We start from the raw sequence: 19,496 nt of genomic DNA, 5'->3' as shown, positions 1-19,496 counted from the left end.
GAACTGCCATACGTAACGGTGCCCACAACACTTGACACCCGCACATTTCGTTATTCCAGCACGGGGGGAGGCAAATATTTTATCATCATTGTAGCCCGTCGAGCCACGGATACGTCGATCTAGTTACAATGTCTGTGTTTATCCAGTGTCCGTATCTTTAGCGTGTAATATCCATCAGACATGCGTGCCTGTCTGAAGCAACGGACACTGATTGTTCCGACGATTACAGCCATGGTAGTGATTATGAAACGGATTAGCATTTTACGAATCCGGATTGACACCAATTTTTCTGAGATAAGCGGGAAATACAGATTCGAATCCCGGTCTGGGACAAATTTTTATTTCTCGTAAAATCCAGACGTCAATCCGGATCCGCATAATTTCGTAATAATTATCACAGCTCCTACCACGTTCAGTTTTATGTTAAAAAATGTTCAGATGTGAGTGAAATGTTATGGGACTTAAGTGATAAGGTCATCAGCCCCTAAGCTTACACACTACTTAACCTAAATTATCCTAAGGACAAACACACACACACCCATGTCCGAGGGAGGACTTGAACCTCCGCCGGGACCAGCCGCACAGTCCATGACTGCTGTGCCATGGACCGCTAGGCTAATCACGCACGGCTGTTCAGTTTTATCCTTGAGATGATAATATATGAGACTTTTAAATATAACTTTGAAGGGATCCAAGTCGAACCGCAGAATCTACTTTGTCTGGCTTAATCAACAGCCCTGAAGAGGAATTGAAACAAATGACCAACGGCACTGGAAATGGCTGTCATCAAATTTGTTCCGCTCATAAACGAAGCCTCGTTATTATTCGCCTACAAGACCAGGATACTGAACTGCGATTCTCGTAAAACCGGTCCTAAAAGAGAATCCGCAAATTGAAATAGCGATAAATAATAAACATATTAGGTACGCAAGCTTTCGCTTGCATACTGATTCAGACACTGTATAAACGAAAACGTTGTGACAATTTTAAAGTTCTTATTTTCTTTAATTCTCTCTATTACTTAATGAGCGTTTTATTAATGTGATTGCGTATTATTATTAATTTATTTTTATTTATGGTTTGGTTTAGCGATTTATAATTACTGTTTGCTCCTTTTGATAAACTGAGTCCTTTCAATTATGTTTGCGGTGTAACTCTTCAGGCTTTCCCGGCGATCTAATGACATCTTGGGTTGTCGGGTGTTCTGCTGGATATCAGCGTCGTACTTGCACGATATTTCAGTCACGTAGCTCGTAACCTTCATCAGGTGCGACCTGAGACTGCTCCTGGAGTGGACCTGATGAAGGTTACGAGCTACGTGACTGAAATATCGTGCAAGTACGACGCTGATATCCGGCAGAACACCCGACAACCAAGATGTCATGTTTGCGGCGGTAATGAAGTATATGTTGCTGACTGTTTTCCGTAAGTTAAAGAATACGGTAATACCGTATGCGTTTCGCAGCAGTAGATCTCGTTGAGTCTCCTTGCTGGAACTTCTCCACCTGAAATCGCTAAGGATAATTTATAGTTCTATGGAAATCTATCGGTACAGCCAAGTGCTATGCCGTGTCATGTGTATGGAATGTGGCGTCCAACTTTAGTTCGTGAAATTATTTAGGTCTTCGGAGAAATATTCTCGACGAATCCCAAAACGGTGTAAAACTGCAGGTTTGCACCATCAAACCACACAACACTCCCGAGCGACTTGCGTATTTATAATCACCGAATATTTCTTTTCAAATGATTAAGGGCTATGAACTCTACACACCTGATACTCCTTTTGTGCTTTTATATGTATTTATTTTCTTCAATACGATAAAACATATATTACTGCCTTAATGGTGGCTTCCAACAATGTCCTCTCCATCCGACATAGAACATTTCTCCTCCAATGTCCAACATGTAATAATTATCTCTTTGCCGTAGCTTAATACAATCTGTATATCTTTGTTATCGAGTTCGTAGAGATGCTTAAATTCCACAGAGTATTTATCTCTCGCGCAGGTATTTCATATTTATCGTCATATTAACAGTCCGTCGCACTTTGTTTGCAACACGAAACGTTCAAAATCGATGACAATTCTCCTTTCTCTTTTTCACTTCAATGTTGCTTAAGTTTATCCTCACATGTAAAATTTTGGTGTCACATTGTTAGTTGCCATAATCCGAAAGGACTCGATCGATTCTGATGAGATTTTACATGTATATTCGCTGAGAAACTGTCGTAATATTTTTTCATACCCCTAAGTGATAAGGGTGGTTCACCCCAAAAATTTTTTCTAATTTTTTTGGAAAGAACTTCTTTTTTTATTTTTTTATGATGTGGCAATACAAAATACACGCAACCCAAAATTTTCACTTTTCAACTACCAACCCGTATTTTTGAACAGCGATTTTAGTAATTTAATAACTTTTAACTCTGGTCGATAACTGATTAATTGATCAGCTATCCCCGCCAGGTGTCTACCGGTGATAGACTTTCACTATTCGATAGATAGGTAATTGTGGAAAACGTACCAAAAGCAACGACTCGAATATCCCTATTTGAACTAGACCGAGAAGTTTAACTAAGTAGCACGCGTCATTCGCCAAACCGATATTTAGACCTAGTGCACATACATCGACTTTTATCGTACGGAAATATATCGTACGATCACACTCTTTTAGCGGAACAAAGAAGTTCCTATGCTCTCCTTTGTTCCTCTAAAAGAATTTAATTGTAAAATCTTCTTACGTACGATAAAAATCGATGCGTATGCGCTTGGCCTTATTCATAATACTGGCGAACACGTTTCGACACGAAACTGCCGCTAGGTTTGTATGCTCATGGACGAGCCGTGTATCGGCTGCAGTTGTTAAATCCGCAGGGTCTACCGTAAAAACGCTAGAACTAATAGTGGCCGATACTGCCGGACATCCCCCTAAGCCTTTTCTCACTCCCTACACAGTTTTCGTCCATTATTATTGTTTGTCTCACGAGCTCCCGCCAACAACGGCTATTGTCTTACACGTATACATTATTCTTATAGACTAGAGATAATTTATATCGCAAAACAACGATTTCCGGGTCAGCTACAACATATAAAGATTTTCAGTGGCGGAACGAAGTTCACCTACAAAGAGAGCTCAAGGCGTCGCTCACTGAGCACTGAAACCAGCAATGGTCAAACCGCCTCACGGCTCTCAAAGTGCAGGATAACAGCCTCTGGCAAGCCACCAAGCATGTCTCTAAAAGACGCACTAGGATGCCGCCTCTGCATGGCGAGAGAGGACTAGTGTTCAGCGCCCAAGATAAAGCCAACGCACTCGCCGACGTCTTCGAGAAACAATTCACCCCAGCAGAGGCGTAAGACCGAGAACACGAGAGAACAGTCAGACAACAGCTAACTGCATTTCTCGCAGCAGAAGATGACGTCGCTGTCGATATACCTGCCTTCTCAACCGAGGAGGTAGTAAAAGCCACCAGATCTCTACCCACAAATAAAGGCCCAGGTCATGACCTCCTCACCAATGAACTGCTAAAACACCAGCCCCAGCTAGCGATAGGAAAACTGACAGAAATATTCAACGAGATCACGCGAGCACAAAAATTCCCGAAGCAGTGGAAACACGCGGAAGTGGTCGCGATCCCTAAGCCTGGAAAAGACCCCCCTCTTTCCCCAGCACTACCGTCCCATAAGTTTACTCCCCACTCTCAGTAAACTTTACGAGCACCTCCTTTTGGTTCACATCGAACGATACATACTTAGAGAAGAAATGCTCCCCCAATTCCAGTTCGGATTTCGCAACAAACACTGAGCACCCCAACAACTTTGAGAGTAGTCGAAGCCGCCACAGAAGTCTTCAACCGGAAAGGCTACTGTGGCCTAGTGCTACTCTACAAACTTTACACATTAGGGTTCCCCGGCCAAATCGATAAGCTACTGCGCAGTTACCTAGCTAATCGTACATTCTCTGTCAAAGTAGACACTGCTAAGTCGAGCACACGAGGCAAACGGGCTCGTGTCCCACAGGGCTCGGTGTTAGGCCCTGTGTTGTACAACTTATACACAGCCGATACACCGACTGCCCCACAGACCCACACAGCCAAGTATGCCGATGACACGGCCTTTTTTGCCACCAGCACCAACAGGACACTTGTTACACGAAGACTACAAAACCTCCCCAACAACACTGAAACATGGGCCAAGAAATGGAGAATAACAGTAAACAGCGATAAAACACAAGCGATCATGATTACACAAAGAAAAGGCAAACGATCCATTGTACACTGTCGAAGACAGAACAGAACACTCAGGCTCCACAGGCGTGAAATCCCGTGGAAAAAAACCGCGAAGTACACGGGGGTCACTTTAGACCAACGCCTTACCTGGAGGACGCATATAAACGATCTCCGCAATATGGCAAGCGCCAGGTTGAATGAGCTTTATCCACTGCTAAACAACAGCAACAGCCTCGCAGCGACAACTGGAGTCAGGCTCTACTGCTGTTTAGTAAGACCGATATTCGAGTATGCCTGTCCGGTGTGGGGATATGCAGCTAAGTCGCACATAGCGCGGCTGCAGAGAACTCAAAATCTGGCACTGCGACGGGCATTACACGTCCGCTCTCGATTCCTCACGGCAGACACACACGAAGCCGCGGCAATGAAACTGCTCACACAAAGATTTCGAGAACTCGCGGCCGTATTCTACCGAACCGCGCGCAACTCCGAAAACCCACTTATAAGCACACTAGGGAACTACCCCAGCAACCCAACAAAATTCAGGTGACCCAAAGCAATCCTGGACTAAATTAAACACGATATCAAAAAACGACTGCATAAAAAGTTAGGCCAGAACAAAAGTTAGTGGCATGCCCTGCATGCCATATAATTGCACAGTTAACTAGAAGGAAATGTCAGAAGACAAAAACCCTTCACCACAGATATTCTCACATTTGTGAGAAAACCATACAGAGTGTTACAAAAAGGTACGGCCAAACTTTCAGGAAACATTCCTCACACAAAAAGAAAGAAAACATGTTATGTGGACATGTGTCCGGAAACGCTTACTTTCCATGTTAGAGCTCATTTTATTACTTCTATTCAAATCACATTAATAATGGAATGGAAACACATACCAACAGAACGTACCAGCGTGACTTCAAATACTTTGTTACAGGAAATGCTCAAAATGTCCTCCGTTGGCGAGGATACATGCATCCACCCTCCGGCGCATGGAATCCCTGATGCGCTGATGCAGCCCTGGAGAATGGCGTATTGTATCACAGCCGGCCAGAATACGAGCACGAAGAGTCTCTACATTTGGTACCCGGGTTGCGTAGACAAGAGCTTTCAAATGCCCCCATAAATGAAAGTCAAGAGGGTTGAGGTCAGGAGAGCGTAGAGGCCATGGAATTGGTCCGCCTCTACCAATCCATCGGTCACCGAATCTGTTGTTGAGAAGCGTACGAACACTTCGACTGAAATGTGCAGGAGCTCCATCGTGCATGAACCACATGTTGTGTCGTACTTGTAAAGGCACATGATCTAGCAGCACAGGTAGAGTATCCCGTATGAAATCATGATAACGTGCTCCATTGAGCGTAGATGGAAGAACATGGGGCCCAATCAACACATCACCAACAATGCCTGCCCAAACGTTCACAGAAAATCTGTGTTGATGACGTGATTGCGCAATTGCGTGCGGATTCTCGTCGGCCCACACATGTTGATTGTGAAAATTTACAATTTGATCACGTTAGAATGAAGCCTCATCCGTAAAGAGAACATTTGCACTGAAATGAGGATTGACACATTGTTGGATGAACCATTCGCAGGGGTGTACCCGTGGAGGCGAATCAGCTGCTGATAGTGCCTGCACACGCTGTACATGGTACGGAATCAACTGGTTCTCCCGTAGCACTCTCCATACAGTGACGTGGTCAACGTTACCTTGTACAGCAGCAACTTCTCTGACGCTGACATTAGGGTTATCGTCAACTGCACGAAGAATTGCCTCGACCATTACAGGTGTCCTCGTCGTTCTAGGTCTTCCCCAGTCCCGAGTCATAGGCTAGAATGTTCCGTGCTCCCTAAGACGCCGATCAATTGCTTCGAACGTCTTGCTGTCGGGACACCTTCGTGCTGGAAATCTGTCTCGATACAAACGTACCGCGCCACGGCTATTGCCCCGTGCTAATCCATACATCAAATGGGCATCAGCCAACTTCGCATTTGTAAACATTGCACTGACTGCAAAACCACGTTCGTGATGAACACTAACCTGTTGATGCTACGTACTGATGTGCTTGATGCTAGTACTGTAGAGCAATGAGTCGCATGTCAACACAAGCACCGAAGTCAACATTACCTTCCTTCAATTGGGCCAACTGGCGGTGAATCGAGGACGTACAGTACATACTGACGAAACTAAAATGAGCTCTAACATGGAAATTAAGCGTTTCCGGACACATGTCCACATAACTTCTTTTCTTTATTTGTGTGTGAGGAATGTTTCCTGAAAGCTTGGCCGTACCTTTTTGTAACACCCTGTATATGCAAGGAGAGAGAGACGGGGGGTATAAATTGTGTTACACGTATACTTTATTCTTATAGACTAGAGATAATTTATATGGCAGAAGAACGTTTGCCGGGTCAGCTATAACACGTAAAGATTTTCAGAGGCGGAACGAAGTTTGCTGGGTATAGCTAGTTTCTCAATATATCCCCCAGAAGTGTTGGTTACCTGGTTTCCTGATTTCTCCATCTTCGGGTTTTTTTAATGAGCGGGTACCGCGTCTGTTAAGACTTCAACCTCCCCCCTGCCCCTCCCCCTCCCACAGGGGCTGAAAGCGGAGACAGACGCCGACTACTGTGCGTCAGCGCGGTGCGTCGCGTGGCACCGCGTGACGTCACAGGCGGGAAGTCGCTCCCGTCGCCTTTCACCCCGCGGCCCACCGCTGTGTTCTGTTCTCTGCCGCCGACGCCCTCCGCGGCTGTGAAAGGACGGCCACTGGCCGGTATGGCCCACTATATATACTCGCCGCAGCGTCCACCCTGGTCATCAGTTCGCCAGCAGCTGCTGCAGCAACCACACGAATCGACATGAAGGTCCTGGTGAGTACGATAACTCTCTCACCGAGCCAAGTGCTGATAGTACAGCACGTGATTCAGTGGCCCAGTGCAAGCCTTTCAACTGGACGCCACTTCGAAGACTAGCGTGCCCCTGCAACTATCCAGCTGGGGAATCCGAACCATGTGCAGTGTGAGAGGTGTTTAGATCAAAGAAAGAAAAATTCCGGTGTCCAGTCAGAATTCGTTTTCCCCGTACGCACTCTACAACTAGACTACTTGGACCAACATTATCGACAGTCAGTGGGGCAAAGATTATTTTCAGTCCACCTATGCCTTTTTTCCTGAATTATTACTAAATTTATTTACTTACTTTTTTGTGATCCAGCTATTCTACCGTTTTAAATTTATGATGTTTCGTTCTCAAACTGTTTCCTGTGTAAGACAAATTACTTCCTAAACACAGTCACTGGTAGACATCTTCAATTATAACCGCTTGGTTGCACTTGCAAATTATTTCTTCGTACATCCATACTGGACGATAGCTGCGACACAGCTGGTATAATTTTTATTAATAGTGAAATTCCTCCAGCTGTAATTAAGATTTTATATTTACTTCACTACTAGTTTCGACGTTACGTCAACGCCATCTTCAGGCCCGTACACTTTGATGAAACCAGTTGTGTGTGGCTCAGACTAGAAGTCCGCGGTGAGACCAACACGTGCTCCACGTGGATGGCGGGCAGTAACTGAGTATTTAACGTTAGATTTTGTAACCTAGAAGCTTAAATATGGCTAATCATGATATTAAAATGCAACTTGGATAGGACTGAACAGTCCTTGTCTGTGAATAAATGATGGTATATGGGACACTAGTGCATCCAAGCCATCTTACGATGAAAGTGCAACCACGAAACCAGTTACGGTACTTTTTCAGTAAAGTAAATCAAAAATCAAATAGATCCGCCAATTGTGTCATTTATTCATAGACAAGGAATGCTTGGTCTCGTCCATGTTGCCATCTAGTGTCAGGATGCACGATATTTAACTTGATGATGAAGCTTCTAGGCTATAAAACCGGTTGTTAAATAAATTTTTTACAACAGCACGCAAATGGTTATAATTCAACAAGGCTACTTCCTATATGTTTTACTAATTTCTGCGCCACTGTGAAGTGGGTCAATGCGTATTCATTCCTGTTAAGACGACATTATTTTTGTGTCAACCACAGTTTTATATTTCCTGGCACATCAGTAACAAATCAGGGTTATTACGAGGGTCATCCAGTAAGTTCCGAACGGTCGCGAGGTGGAAACCACTGGGAAAATTCGGTAAACCTTTGCACAGGTGTATTGGACAGTGTCTCTAGTATGGCCGTCGATCGCGTCGCGTCGCTCTCTTCAGTTCTGAGTGAACAGTGAGCACGCAAAAATGCGTAGGGAATGGCGTCTCCTGCCAAATATGAGGGCCTGGTTAGAGATTTCGCCTGTGTCATGCAGCCCACATAACACAAATGTCGAGCAGTTCCTTCCTGATGCCAATTCTCGGCCGCACACTGCAGGGGCAATGAAAACGCTCCTGCAGCGTTTCTGATGAGAAGTGTTTGATCACCCACAGTACAGTCCGTAATTGGCTCCCTCTGAGTCTCATCTCTGCTCACAAGAACCGCTGGCTATGAAGACAAAAGTTTTCCACAGACAAAGAGTTGCAGACCAGTGCAGATAACTGGCTGCTTTCTATGACGAGGATATTGGAAAGTTGATCCAACACTACGACTATGCAGAGAAGTAAGTGGAAGGTGAACCTAACTGTTGCAAATAAAACATTTCTGGTTTTCACTGTGGTTTCAATTTCCCGACCGATCGGAACTTACTTTCTGGACAACCCTCGTATTTCTTTATTGTTGTATTCCCCTCGCCCCATATGGGTGTGTGTGTGTGTGGGGGGGGGGGGGGGGGGGGGAGGGGGGGGGACAGTGCTGCAATCGACCTGCTCTTCCGGCAAAGGATATATAACATACACAAAGTCGAAAAACATTAATTTAGAAGGTGAGATACTTACCAACGATTTTAAGATATGTGATGATGGATTTAAAACACGCTGTAAAACAGTGACTTAAAAATGAAGCACTGTACTGTCACTGAAAATTCAAAGTCCTGCTTTGAGTAAAATAATTTGTTGTTCGATGGGGAAGTGTTTAGTTGTTTGGTGTGTAGCATGGTAGCAGGGTAGAAGTATGGAGGACTGATGCGTAGCATCATTGGAGACAGACTACAGGTTGCATAGTCAGGAAACGAGTTGTTAGCAGTTTCTCGAAGATCACAAATGCAGGGGAGAAAAGGAGCAGGGAAAGATAGTCAGGGATGTGGAGTAAAGCTAGAATTCTTTCTTTTATGTAAAAAGGCCGTAGCATTTCACTAAGAAGAGAACAGTACTTCAACTAGGCATTGCAGCATGAATTTACGCAACCTACTACCCTCACCTTTCTTAGTACGAGGTGCATTCAAGTTCTAAGGCCTCCGATTTTTTTTCTCCGGACTGGAAAGAGATAGAAACATGCGCATTATTTTAAAATGAGGTCGCGTTCATTGTCAATACGTCCCAGAGATGGCAGCACCGTACGGCAGATGGAACTGTTTTAAATACTTAAAATGGCGACGTTTTTCTTAGTTGAACAGCGTGCAATCATTCGTTTTCTGAATTTGCGTGGTGTGAAACCAATTGAAATTCATCGACAGTTGAAGGAGACATATGGTGGTGGAGTTATGGATGTGTCGAAAGTGCGTTCGTGGGTGCGACAGCTTAATGAAGGCAGAACATCGTGTGACAACAAACCGAAACAACCTCGGGATCGCATAAGCCGGTCTGACGGCATGATCAAGAAAGTGGAGAGAATTGTTTTGGGGGATCGCCGAATGACTGTTGAACAGATCGCCTCCAGAGTTGGCATTTCTGTGGATTCTGTGCACACAATCCTGCATGACGACCTGAAAATGCGAAAAGTGTCATCCAGGTGGGTGCCACGAATGCTGACGGACGACCACACGGCTGCCCGTGTGGCATGTTGCCAAGCAATGTTGACGCGCAACGACAGCATGAATGGGACTTTCTTTTCGTCGGTTGTGACAATGGATGAGACGTGGATGCCATTTTTCAATCCAGAAACAAAGCGCCAGTCAGCTCAATGGAAGCACACAGATTCACCGCCACCAAAAAAATTTCGGGTAACCACCAGTGCTGAAAAAATGATGGTGTCCATGTTCTGGGACAGCGAGGGCGTACTCCGTACCCGCTGCGTTCCAAAGGGCACTACGGTAACAGGCGCATCCTACGAAAATGTTTTGAAGAACAAATTCCTTCCTGCACTGCAACAAAAACGTCCGGGAAGGGCTGCGCGTGTGCTGTTTCACCAAGACAACGCCCCGCACATCGAGCTAACGTTACGCAACAGTTTCTTCGTGATAACAACTTTGAAGTGATTCCTCATGAGTTTATAAGTCGTCTGGTTTTACAATTCACTCTCTTTCCCCTAGTTTAAGTTGTAAGCTTATTCCAAGCCATATTATGAAATGCGTGAGTTTTCGAGTACAAGACGCGTAGTATAAAAAGTAAAATTCGAGAGGGCTTATGAAGAGTCAATGTGCGTACCATTTCTGACTGGAACAGGAATGGGAGAAGTTAATATTGGAGCTCTGAGTACTGTCTATCACATGGCTCACATAGTGTGGATATAGAAGGACTTGTAGGTTGATACTGTAGACGTTGGGTCATCTTCACGCTGTCGTAGTACAGATGTAGAAGGACATATAGGTGATACCGTAGACACTGGGTTGACGTTTCCGACTTTCTTCTTCCCCAGGCTATCGTAGTCGTGGCTCTGGCCACAGTGGCGTTTGCTGAGGAGGAGAAGAAGCAGGAGAAGCGAGGCCTGCTGGGTCTGGGATACGGAGGCTACGGAGGATATGGAGGATACGGAGGCTACGGAGGCTACGGACACGGCCTGGCCCTGGCCGCCGCCCCCGCAGCCATTGCCGCCCCCGCCATCGCGCACGCCCCCGCAGTCGCCGTCGCCGCCGCCGCCCCCGCCATCGCTCACGCCCCCGCAGTGGCTGTCGCTCCAGCCATTGCCCACGCCCCCGCTGCCGTCTCAACTGTCTCACAGGTACGTATTCTCCTCCATCTACTCACCACAGGTACTAGAACCATATACGTGGCCAACGAAGGTAGCTCTGTGGTCACCACACCAAACTATCACCACACCAAGCTACAAATTCTTAAGTGACAAGCACTGCACATGGCTTTGTGTACCCGTCTATTTTTTCCCAAATATCGGGTGAGTAAAATTAAACTGGCTCGGAAAATATTTCATGCACCTTCAGGCAGGCAACCAAACTTACATCATTCACATCTGGCCTTTCTTACCTTAAGGTAATTGAAATATTTTCTGAGCCAGCTGTATACCCTACATTCTGCGCCATCTTCCCTCATAGCCAAATGCTGAACTCAGTCGTCCATTAACTTGACTCCCTGTAGCGCACTGTACCCCTCCCTCCTCTTCACCCATCCTTGAGGACTCTTCCTATGGCCCCATCCACTTGTACTGTGGGATGTCGGCATTCACCAGTTCTTTGGGTTTACCCCGCAGCTGTACATGTTGTCTTCATTTTTGAACTCTTTTATATTTTAGGAATATTTTTATTATATTGGTTGCAGTTACCTTCAACACAGTATATGCGGCCACTACATTCCGGGGTTACGACGAATCTTACCTCCTCACACAGTGAATAGCTTATGATAAGAAACCCTGTAGTGTACCAGTCTGAAAACAGATCTTTACGATACTATGGACAAGTTGTGTGCCTTCTTCTTTGAAAATCATTTCCGTTTCCTCGTAGGGACTGTCCTGCCTGCCAGGTAGGATTTCAGCAGCAATATGTGCTACATGGGGACTCCCATTCTATATTTCTAATAGTTTAAACATCAGCCCTTCGTGCAACATGGAGCCGAGTGCTCTGAGGATGTCCTTGAATACTGTGCCTGAATACTATCGGGTATTACAAGACATCTACAGCTTCCTCCACCAATCACAGTAGTTGTTAGGCTTTTGTGTGAGCGCTTCTGAATCCGAACTGGAGGTATAGAAGCAGATGTGTTGCTTTGACGTTGTGTGATAGGCCCACAGAGCATAGTCTCTCAAAACACTAGCATGTCGTCACGCTTGTAACAGCTGACCCAGTCTTCCTTTCTCCCTCAAGGACTTCAATTTCTAGCCCTCAATAATTTTCAGCCACCTGCCCTTTCCTAAGCCACCATTTGTGAGATTCACCTGTCCTACCAATTAAATTGTATAGTTTTACGAAACTGTGTGGTAACAAGGATTAGTAGTCACAGTCTTGACTGTAACAGCCAAAGTTCTTCGGCTAGAGAACTGCCTTTCAAACTCAAGACTTAGAGTCTGCGCCTTGCGTGCCGTTTCATTTTGTCAGAAAGTTTCAAAAAGAGCCTCTTCATCTCCGTTTAACTACTGCAACCATCATCCATTTGAATGTGCTAACTATAATCAAGCCAAACTGCCCTCCGGATGTTTATTATTAACCAAGCTCTCCATTTAGTCAAACTGTGATATAAATTTTTGTTGACTTCGAATTCCATTCAGTACCCCCTCATTTGTTATCACATCAGCTTATCAAATTTTCAACACCATCCTCTAACACCAAACTTCAATAGATTCTACAGTCTTTGTGTCTAAACTGTTTGTTATTTACGTTTCTCTTCTACACATGGCTGTACTGCAAACAAACACTTGCTCAAAAGACTTTCTAAAATTAAAATCTGTGTACAACGTCAGCAAATTTCTCTTTTCCAGAACTGCTGGTATCAATTTTATATCCTCTATACATCAAGCAGCTTCAGTTATTTTGGTGCCTAAATAACAAAATTCATCTACCACTTTTAGTGTCTCGGTTTCTTTATCTAATCCCCTTACCTTCGCCTGATGTAATTTGACTACACTCTATTACTCCTACATTATTGATATTGGGCTTACAATTTGTCTTCAATAAACAATTCCTTCCATTCAAATGCTCATCCAATGGCTTTAGTGCCACTTTCAGAAGAACGGCGTCATCGGCAAACACTAAGTTTTTATTTAGTTTCCCGGAACTTTTACTTTCTTTTCCAAAATTCTCCTGAGTTTCGTTGAATACAATGTACGAGATAAGATTGGTGGAACGTGGGATTCGTATTTATGGTGAAATATCCTCAGGTTATCAGGCGAGTCGTAGCGTCGTGCTGTCGCAACGTTTCGACGAGTTTCTTGCTCATCATCTTCAGGTGAAGATGGAGATGTCGAGTTGGAAACTTGTCGAAACATTGAGACAGCACGACGCCACGACACAAACGATAACTGGAGAAGATACCAGTGAAATTCGCCGAGGAAGCATGCATTCCCATAGCGTATCTGCATTTATGTTATGAAAATGATCGCTACCTTGTAGATGATGTGGATGATTATTGTGCAAAGATGCCTGACAGCCTGCTACTGCGTGATCACCTAGCGATGCTTTAACATTCTTCCTCTGCCCAGGTGAGCTACGGCACCACCCACTACGCCCCCGCAGTGGCTAAGGTGGCTGCTGCCCCCGTCGCTGTGGCCGCCCCCGCCATCGCAGCCGCCCCCGCCATCGCAGCCGCCCCCGCTGTCGGCCTCGGCTACGGACACGGACTGAGCCTGGGATATGGCCACGGGCTGGGCTACGGATACGGACAGGGTCTGGGATACGGACACGATCTCGGTCTGGGATACGCCGCCGCCGCCCCCGCAGTCAGCCTGGGATACGGAGGATACGGACACGGTCTGAGCCTCGGCTATGGCCACCATTAGGACCTCAAAGAGTGGAGACGACATCGCCCCACAATCACCACCGTCGACGTTCATTGCCCATCACCACAGCGCTCAACATGGCCACACATGTATCACTTTCGATAGTCACTGTGCATCACCCCAAAGTTAATAAAAGTATTATTTTGAATACACGTTAAACGAATGAGTTTGTTTACTTCTTCTCTTGATTACCTTGTCCTTTACTGTATGGATAAATGATGATGGCGTCCTCTTGGGTAAAATATTCCGGAGGTAAAATAGTCCCCCATTCGGATCTCCGGGCGGGGATTACTCAGGAAGACGTCGTTATCAGGAGAAAGAAAACTGGCGTTCTACGGATCGGAGCGTGGAATGTCAGATCCCTTAATCGGGCAGGTAGGTTAGAAAATTTAAAAAGGAAAATGGATAGGTTAAAGTTGGATGTTGTTCAATCTGTATATTGAGCAAGCAGTAAAGGACACAAAAGAAAAATTAGGAGTAGGTATTAAAATCCATGGAGAAGAAACAAAAACTTTAAGGTTCGCCGATGACATTGTTATTCAGTCAGAGACAGCAAAGGACTTGGAAGAGCAGTTAAACGGAATGGACAGTGTTTTGAAAGGAGGATATAAGATGAACATCAACAAAAGCAAAACGAGGATAATGGAATGTAGACGAATTAATTCGGGTGATACTGAGGGAATTAGATTAGGAAATGAGACACTTAAAGTAGTAAAGGAGTTTTGCTATTTGGGGAGCAAAAGAATGATGGTCGAAGTAGAGAGGATATAAAATGTAGGCTGGCAATAGCAAGGAAAGCGTTTCTGAAGAAGAGAAATTTGTTAACATCGAGTATAGATTTACGTGTCAGCAAGTCGTTTCTGAAAGTATTTGTATGGAGTGTAGCCATGTATGGAAGTGAAATGTGGACGATAAATAGTTTGCAGAAGAAGAAAATAGAAGCTTTCGAAATGTGGTGCTACAGAAGAATGCTGAAGATTAGATGGGTAGATCAGATAAATAATGAGGAGGTATTGAATAGGAGATAAGAGAAATTTGTGGCACAACTTGACTAGAAGAAGGGATCGGTTGGTAAGGCATATTCTGAGGCATCAAGGGATCACCAATTTAGTATTGGAGGGCAGCGTGGAGGGTAAAAATCGTAGGAGACCAAGAAATGAATACACTAAACAGATTCAGAAGGATGTAGGTTGCAGTAGGTACTGGGAGATGAAAAAGCTTGCACAGGATAGAGTAGCATGGAGAGCTGCATCAAACCAGTCTCAGGACTGAAGACCACAACAACAACAACCTTGAACTTACTAAACTATCTATATTACTAAATGCTTGATTTGCTGCATTCATCACAGTTAAAATCGCTCAAAAGAGGAAAGACTGCTGGATGTGATGGGATACCAGTTAGATTTTACACGGAGTACGCGAAGCAACCTGCCCCCCTTCTTGCAGCTGTGTACCGTAGAAGAGCGTAGCGTTCCAAAGGATTGGAAAAGGGCGCAGGTCATCCCCGTTTTCAGGAGGAGACACCTAACAAATGTGCAGAACTATATACCTATATATCTAACGTCGATCAGTTTTAGAATTTTGGAACACGTATTATGTTCGAGTATAATGACTTTTCTGGAGACTAGAAATCTACTCTGTAGGAATCAGCAAGGGTTTCGAAAAAGATGATCATGTGAAACCCAGTTCGCGCTATTCGTCCACGAGACTCAGAGGGCCATAGACACGGGTTCCCAGGTAGATGCCGTGTTTCTTGACTTCCGCAAGGCGTTCGATACAGTTTCCCACAGTCGTTTAATGAACAAAGTAAGAGCATATGGACTATCACACCAATTATGTGATTGGATTGAAGAGTTCCTAGATAACAGTACGTAGCATGTCATTCTCAATGGAGAGAAGTCTTCCGAATTAAGAGTGATTTCAGGTGTGCCACAGGGGGGTGTCGTAGGAACGTTGCTATTCACAATATACATAAATGATCTTGTGGAAAACATCGGAAGTTCACTGAGACTTTTGCGGATGATGCTGCAGTATATCGAGAGGTTGCAACAATGAAAAATTGTACTCAAATGCTGGAGGATCTGCAACGAATTGACGCATGGTGCTTGGAATGGCAATTGAATCTCAATGTAGACAAGTGTAACGTACTGCGAATACAAAGAAAGAAAGATCCTTTATCATTTAGTTACAATATAGCCGGTCAGCAATTGTAAACAGTTGATTCCATAAATTATCTGGGAGTAGGCACTAGAAGTGATTTAAAATGGAATGACCATATAAAATTAATCGTTGGTAAAGCAGATGCCAGACTGAGATTCATTGGAAGACTCCTAAGGCAATGCAATTCGAAAACAAAGGAAGTAGGTTACAGTACGCTTGTTCGCCCACTGCTTGAATACTGCTCAGCAGTGTGGGATACGTACCAGATAGGGTTGACAGAAGAGATAGAGAAGATCCAACGGAGAGCAGCGCGCTACGTTACTCGACATTTAGTAATCGCGAGAGCGTTACGGAGATGATAGATAAACTCCAGTGGAAGACTCTGCAGGAGAGACGCTCAGTAGCTCGGTCCGGGCTTTTATTGAAGTTTCGAGAACATACCTTCACCGAGGAGTCAAGCAGTATATTGCTCCCTCCTACGTATACCTCGCGAAGAGACCATGAGGATAAAATCAGAGAGATTAGAGCCCACACAGAGGCATACCGACAATCTTTCTTTCCACGAACAATACGAGACTGGAATAGAAGGGAGAACCGATAGAGGTACTCAAAGTACCATCCGCCACACACCGTCAGGTGGCTTGCGGAGTATGGATGTAGATGTAGACGTAGATTTAAAAATTTAAAATACCACCTTAACTTGCTCATTAAAACACAATATGTCAAGTATTAAAGTTAGGAACTGAGTATATGTCGTGGAACACCATACCTCGCAGCACGCAAATTACAGATTGTATCAGTCCACTAGATGAGAATGAGAGGACGCAGCGACTGTCAACAACCTTTACACTTGATTCCAAAAGATTTTAGAAACTTCTTCTCAATGCCATGACCCCTCCCTCAAAACGAACGACGGAAGGAAAAACTGCTTATGAAGTGGCTCTGAGCACTATGGGACTCAACTTCTGAGGTCATTAGTCCCCTAGAACTTAGAACTAGTTAAACCTAACTAACCTAAGGACATCACACACATCCATGCCCGAGGCAGGATTCGAACTTGCGACCGTAGCGGTCTCGCGGTTCCAGACTGCAGCGCCTAGAACCGCACGGCCACTTCGGCCGGCAACTGCTTATCGCTTACCACATTTTCACTGTTCTTGCAGCAAAACATCGACATTAAGCATGATGTTTGAATCTACTATTTCTTTGCTATTAACGCTATGGGCGATACATTTTGCTGACAATATCCACATATGAAGGGCTTATTTCAATAGTGCTTCCTATAACGCTTCTGAAATTAATGAACCAAACAAACAGAAAGAAAGGTTCATCTCTAGCAAGAAGCCATATGCTTGAATATTTCTGGTATCTCAACTGCAGATTTCTCAGCGCTCGTTTAACTTTAGGACACTTTATCTCAAAGTGAATAAAAATGGACTTGTACCACTATTGAAATAATCCCTTCATATATCACTGGATATAGCTGGTTTGATGTGGCTCGCCATGCATTACTGTTCTGCACCAACCTCTTCATCTCAGCGTTCTGTTCTCAACTGTTTGCTAAATGTATTTCAGTCTCTGTCTTCCACTACAGCTTCTGCCCTCTACAGCTGTCTCTGGTACCGTGGGCGTTATTCATTGATGCCTTAATACATTGCCCCATCGTCCTGTCCCTTCTAGTTGTTGGTGTTTTCCAAATGCTCGTTTCATCGCCGACTCTGCCGACAGCCGCCTCATTTCTTATCCTATCAGTGAACCACATTTTCAACATTCGCCTGTAGCACCACATCTCAAGCGCTTCTCTTCTGTTCCGGTTTTCCCACCGTTCACCATTCACTACCACACACTTCTGCGCTCCAAACGCAGATTCTCAGAAATTTCTTCCTCAGATCAAGACCTATGTTTGACAAACGCAGACTTCTCTATGCCAGGAACGCCCTTTTTGACAGTGCTAGTCTGCTTTTTATGTAATCCTTGCTCCATCCATCATAGGTTATTTTGCATCCAAGATAGGAGAACTCCGTAACTTCGTCTGCTTCGTGGTCATCAATTCTGATGTTAAGTTTCTTGCTGTTCTCATTTCAGCTACTGCTTATTACTTTCGTCTTTCATCGATTTACCCTCAATCAGTATTCTGTACTGATTAGATTGTTTCTTCCATTCAACAGATCCTGAAATTCTTCGTCTAGACTGAGGATAGCGATGTAGGGTAGAAAAGACATCAGTGAATCTTACCGAAGACGACGTTCACGTTCAATTTTAATCGTAATCTTGAACTTTTCCTTTATTTGCGTCATTGCTTCCCCAGTGTACTCTTATATGTTGAACCAGGACCAGTTAAGGCCCAAACAGAGGCGCCACAGCTACAAGATTTCTATACACGACGTGTCACAATCAATAGCTGCTACCTCTTGGGGCGCCCATGTGCTAGATTTGTATGTGGTGCGGTGCGTATCATAATTAGCGGGGAAAACTGACCCGGGTGAAAATGTACGATAGGTAAGGTAGGAGAGAAGGGGGCGACAAATGATAAATTGCGTGTGTGGAAAAATATTTTCCAACGAACCCTGGATTGAACAACAGGGGCGAAATACTGCATACTCGTCTTGCACGCTTTTTTTAATTCGAGCACATTGTTCTTAGTGTTCCAGCATTATTGGTCCCTCTGGATTGTTGTACATGCGGTGTATAATCCATCTCTCCCAGTAGCTTACTTCCGTATTTCTCAGAATTTCGAACATCTTGTATCATTTCACATCGTCGAATGCTTTTCCTAGATGGACAAATTCGTGCACTTTGTTGTTGGTCTTCCAGTATTGTTGATCCCTCCTGATTGTTGTACATGTGGTGTGTCACCCATCTCAGTAGCTCACTCCATATTTCTCAGAATATCGAGCACCTTGTATCATTTCACGTCGTCGAATGCTTTTTTTACATGGACAAATCATGTGAGCGTATCTTGGTTCCTCTGGAGTCTTGCTTTCATTATCAAACGCGGAGTGATAACAGCGTCTCTGGTGCATTTAACTTTCCTAACGCAGTCTAATCATCATCTAACAGATCCTCAATTTTGCATTCTTCCTTCCGCAGCTCGTGGTCTAGTGGCTAGCGTTGGTGCCTCTGGATCACGTGGTCCTGGCTTCGATTCCTGGCCGGGTTGAGGATTTTCTCTGCCCGAGGACTGGGTGTTGTATTGTCCTCATCATTTCATCTTCATCATCATCATCATCATTAGTGGTTCGACTGGACTGTGCAAAACTTGGGGCTTTGTACGGGTGCTGATGACCCCACAGTTGAGCGCCCCACAAACCATACGTCATCATCATCCATTATTCTGTAGATTTTTCTTGTCAACAGCTTGGACACCTGAGACGTCGAGCTGATTGTGCGACAGTT

General features: G+C 44.6%; 1 protein-coding gene across 4 annotated transcripts in view; it reads left to right on the top strand.

Annotated features, from left to right (window-relative positions):
* LOC126425097 (cuticle protein 63) overlaps positions 1–14,099 on the top strand; it is a 105,072-nt gene extending 90,973 nt beyond the window's left edge. The window contains exons 1-3 of one of the 4 annotated variants that reach the window (XM_050088015.1): positions 7,055–7,102; positions 10,917–11,219; positions 13,644–14,099. In XM_050088015.1, coding sequence (XP_049943972.1) covers positions 7,091–7,102; positions 10,917–11,219; positions 13,644–13,940 — 612 coding nt within the window. In that variant the 5' untranslated portion in view covers positions 7,055–7,090 and the 3' untranslated portion in view covers positions 13,941–14,099. Of the gene's footprint in view, positions 1–7,054; positions 7,103–10,916; positions 11,220–13,643 lie in introns of those variants that run through there. The other 3 variants (XM_050088014.1, XM_050088017.1, XM_050088016.1) reach the window with 3 other exon arrangements.
* Positions 14,100–19,496: the final 5,397 nt, after the last annotated feature.

This window comes from Schistocerca serialis, chromosome 10 (assembly GCF_023864345.2).
Source record: "Schistocerca serialis cubense isolate TAMUIC-IGC-003099 chromosome 10, iqSchSeri2.2, whole genome shotgun sequence".
NCBI lineage: Eukaryota > Metazoa > Arthropoda > Insecta > Orthoptera > Acrididae > Schistocerca > Schistocerca serialis.
Note: the sequence above shows the minus strand (reverse complement) of the source record. Positions and strands in the feature narration are given on the sequence as shown.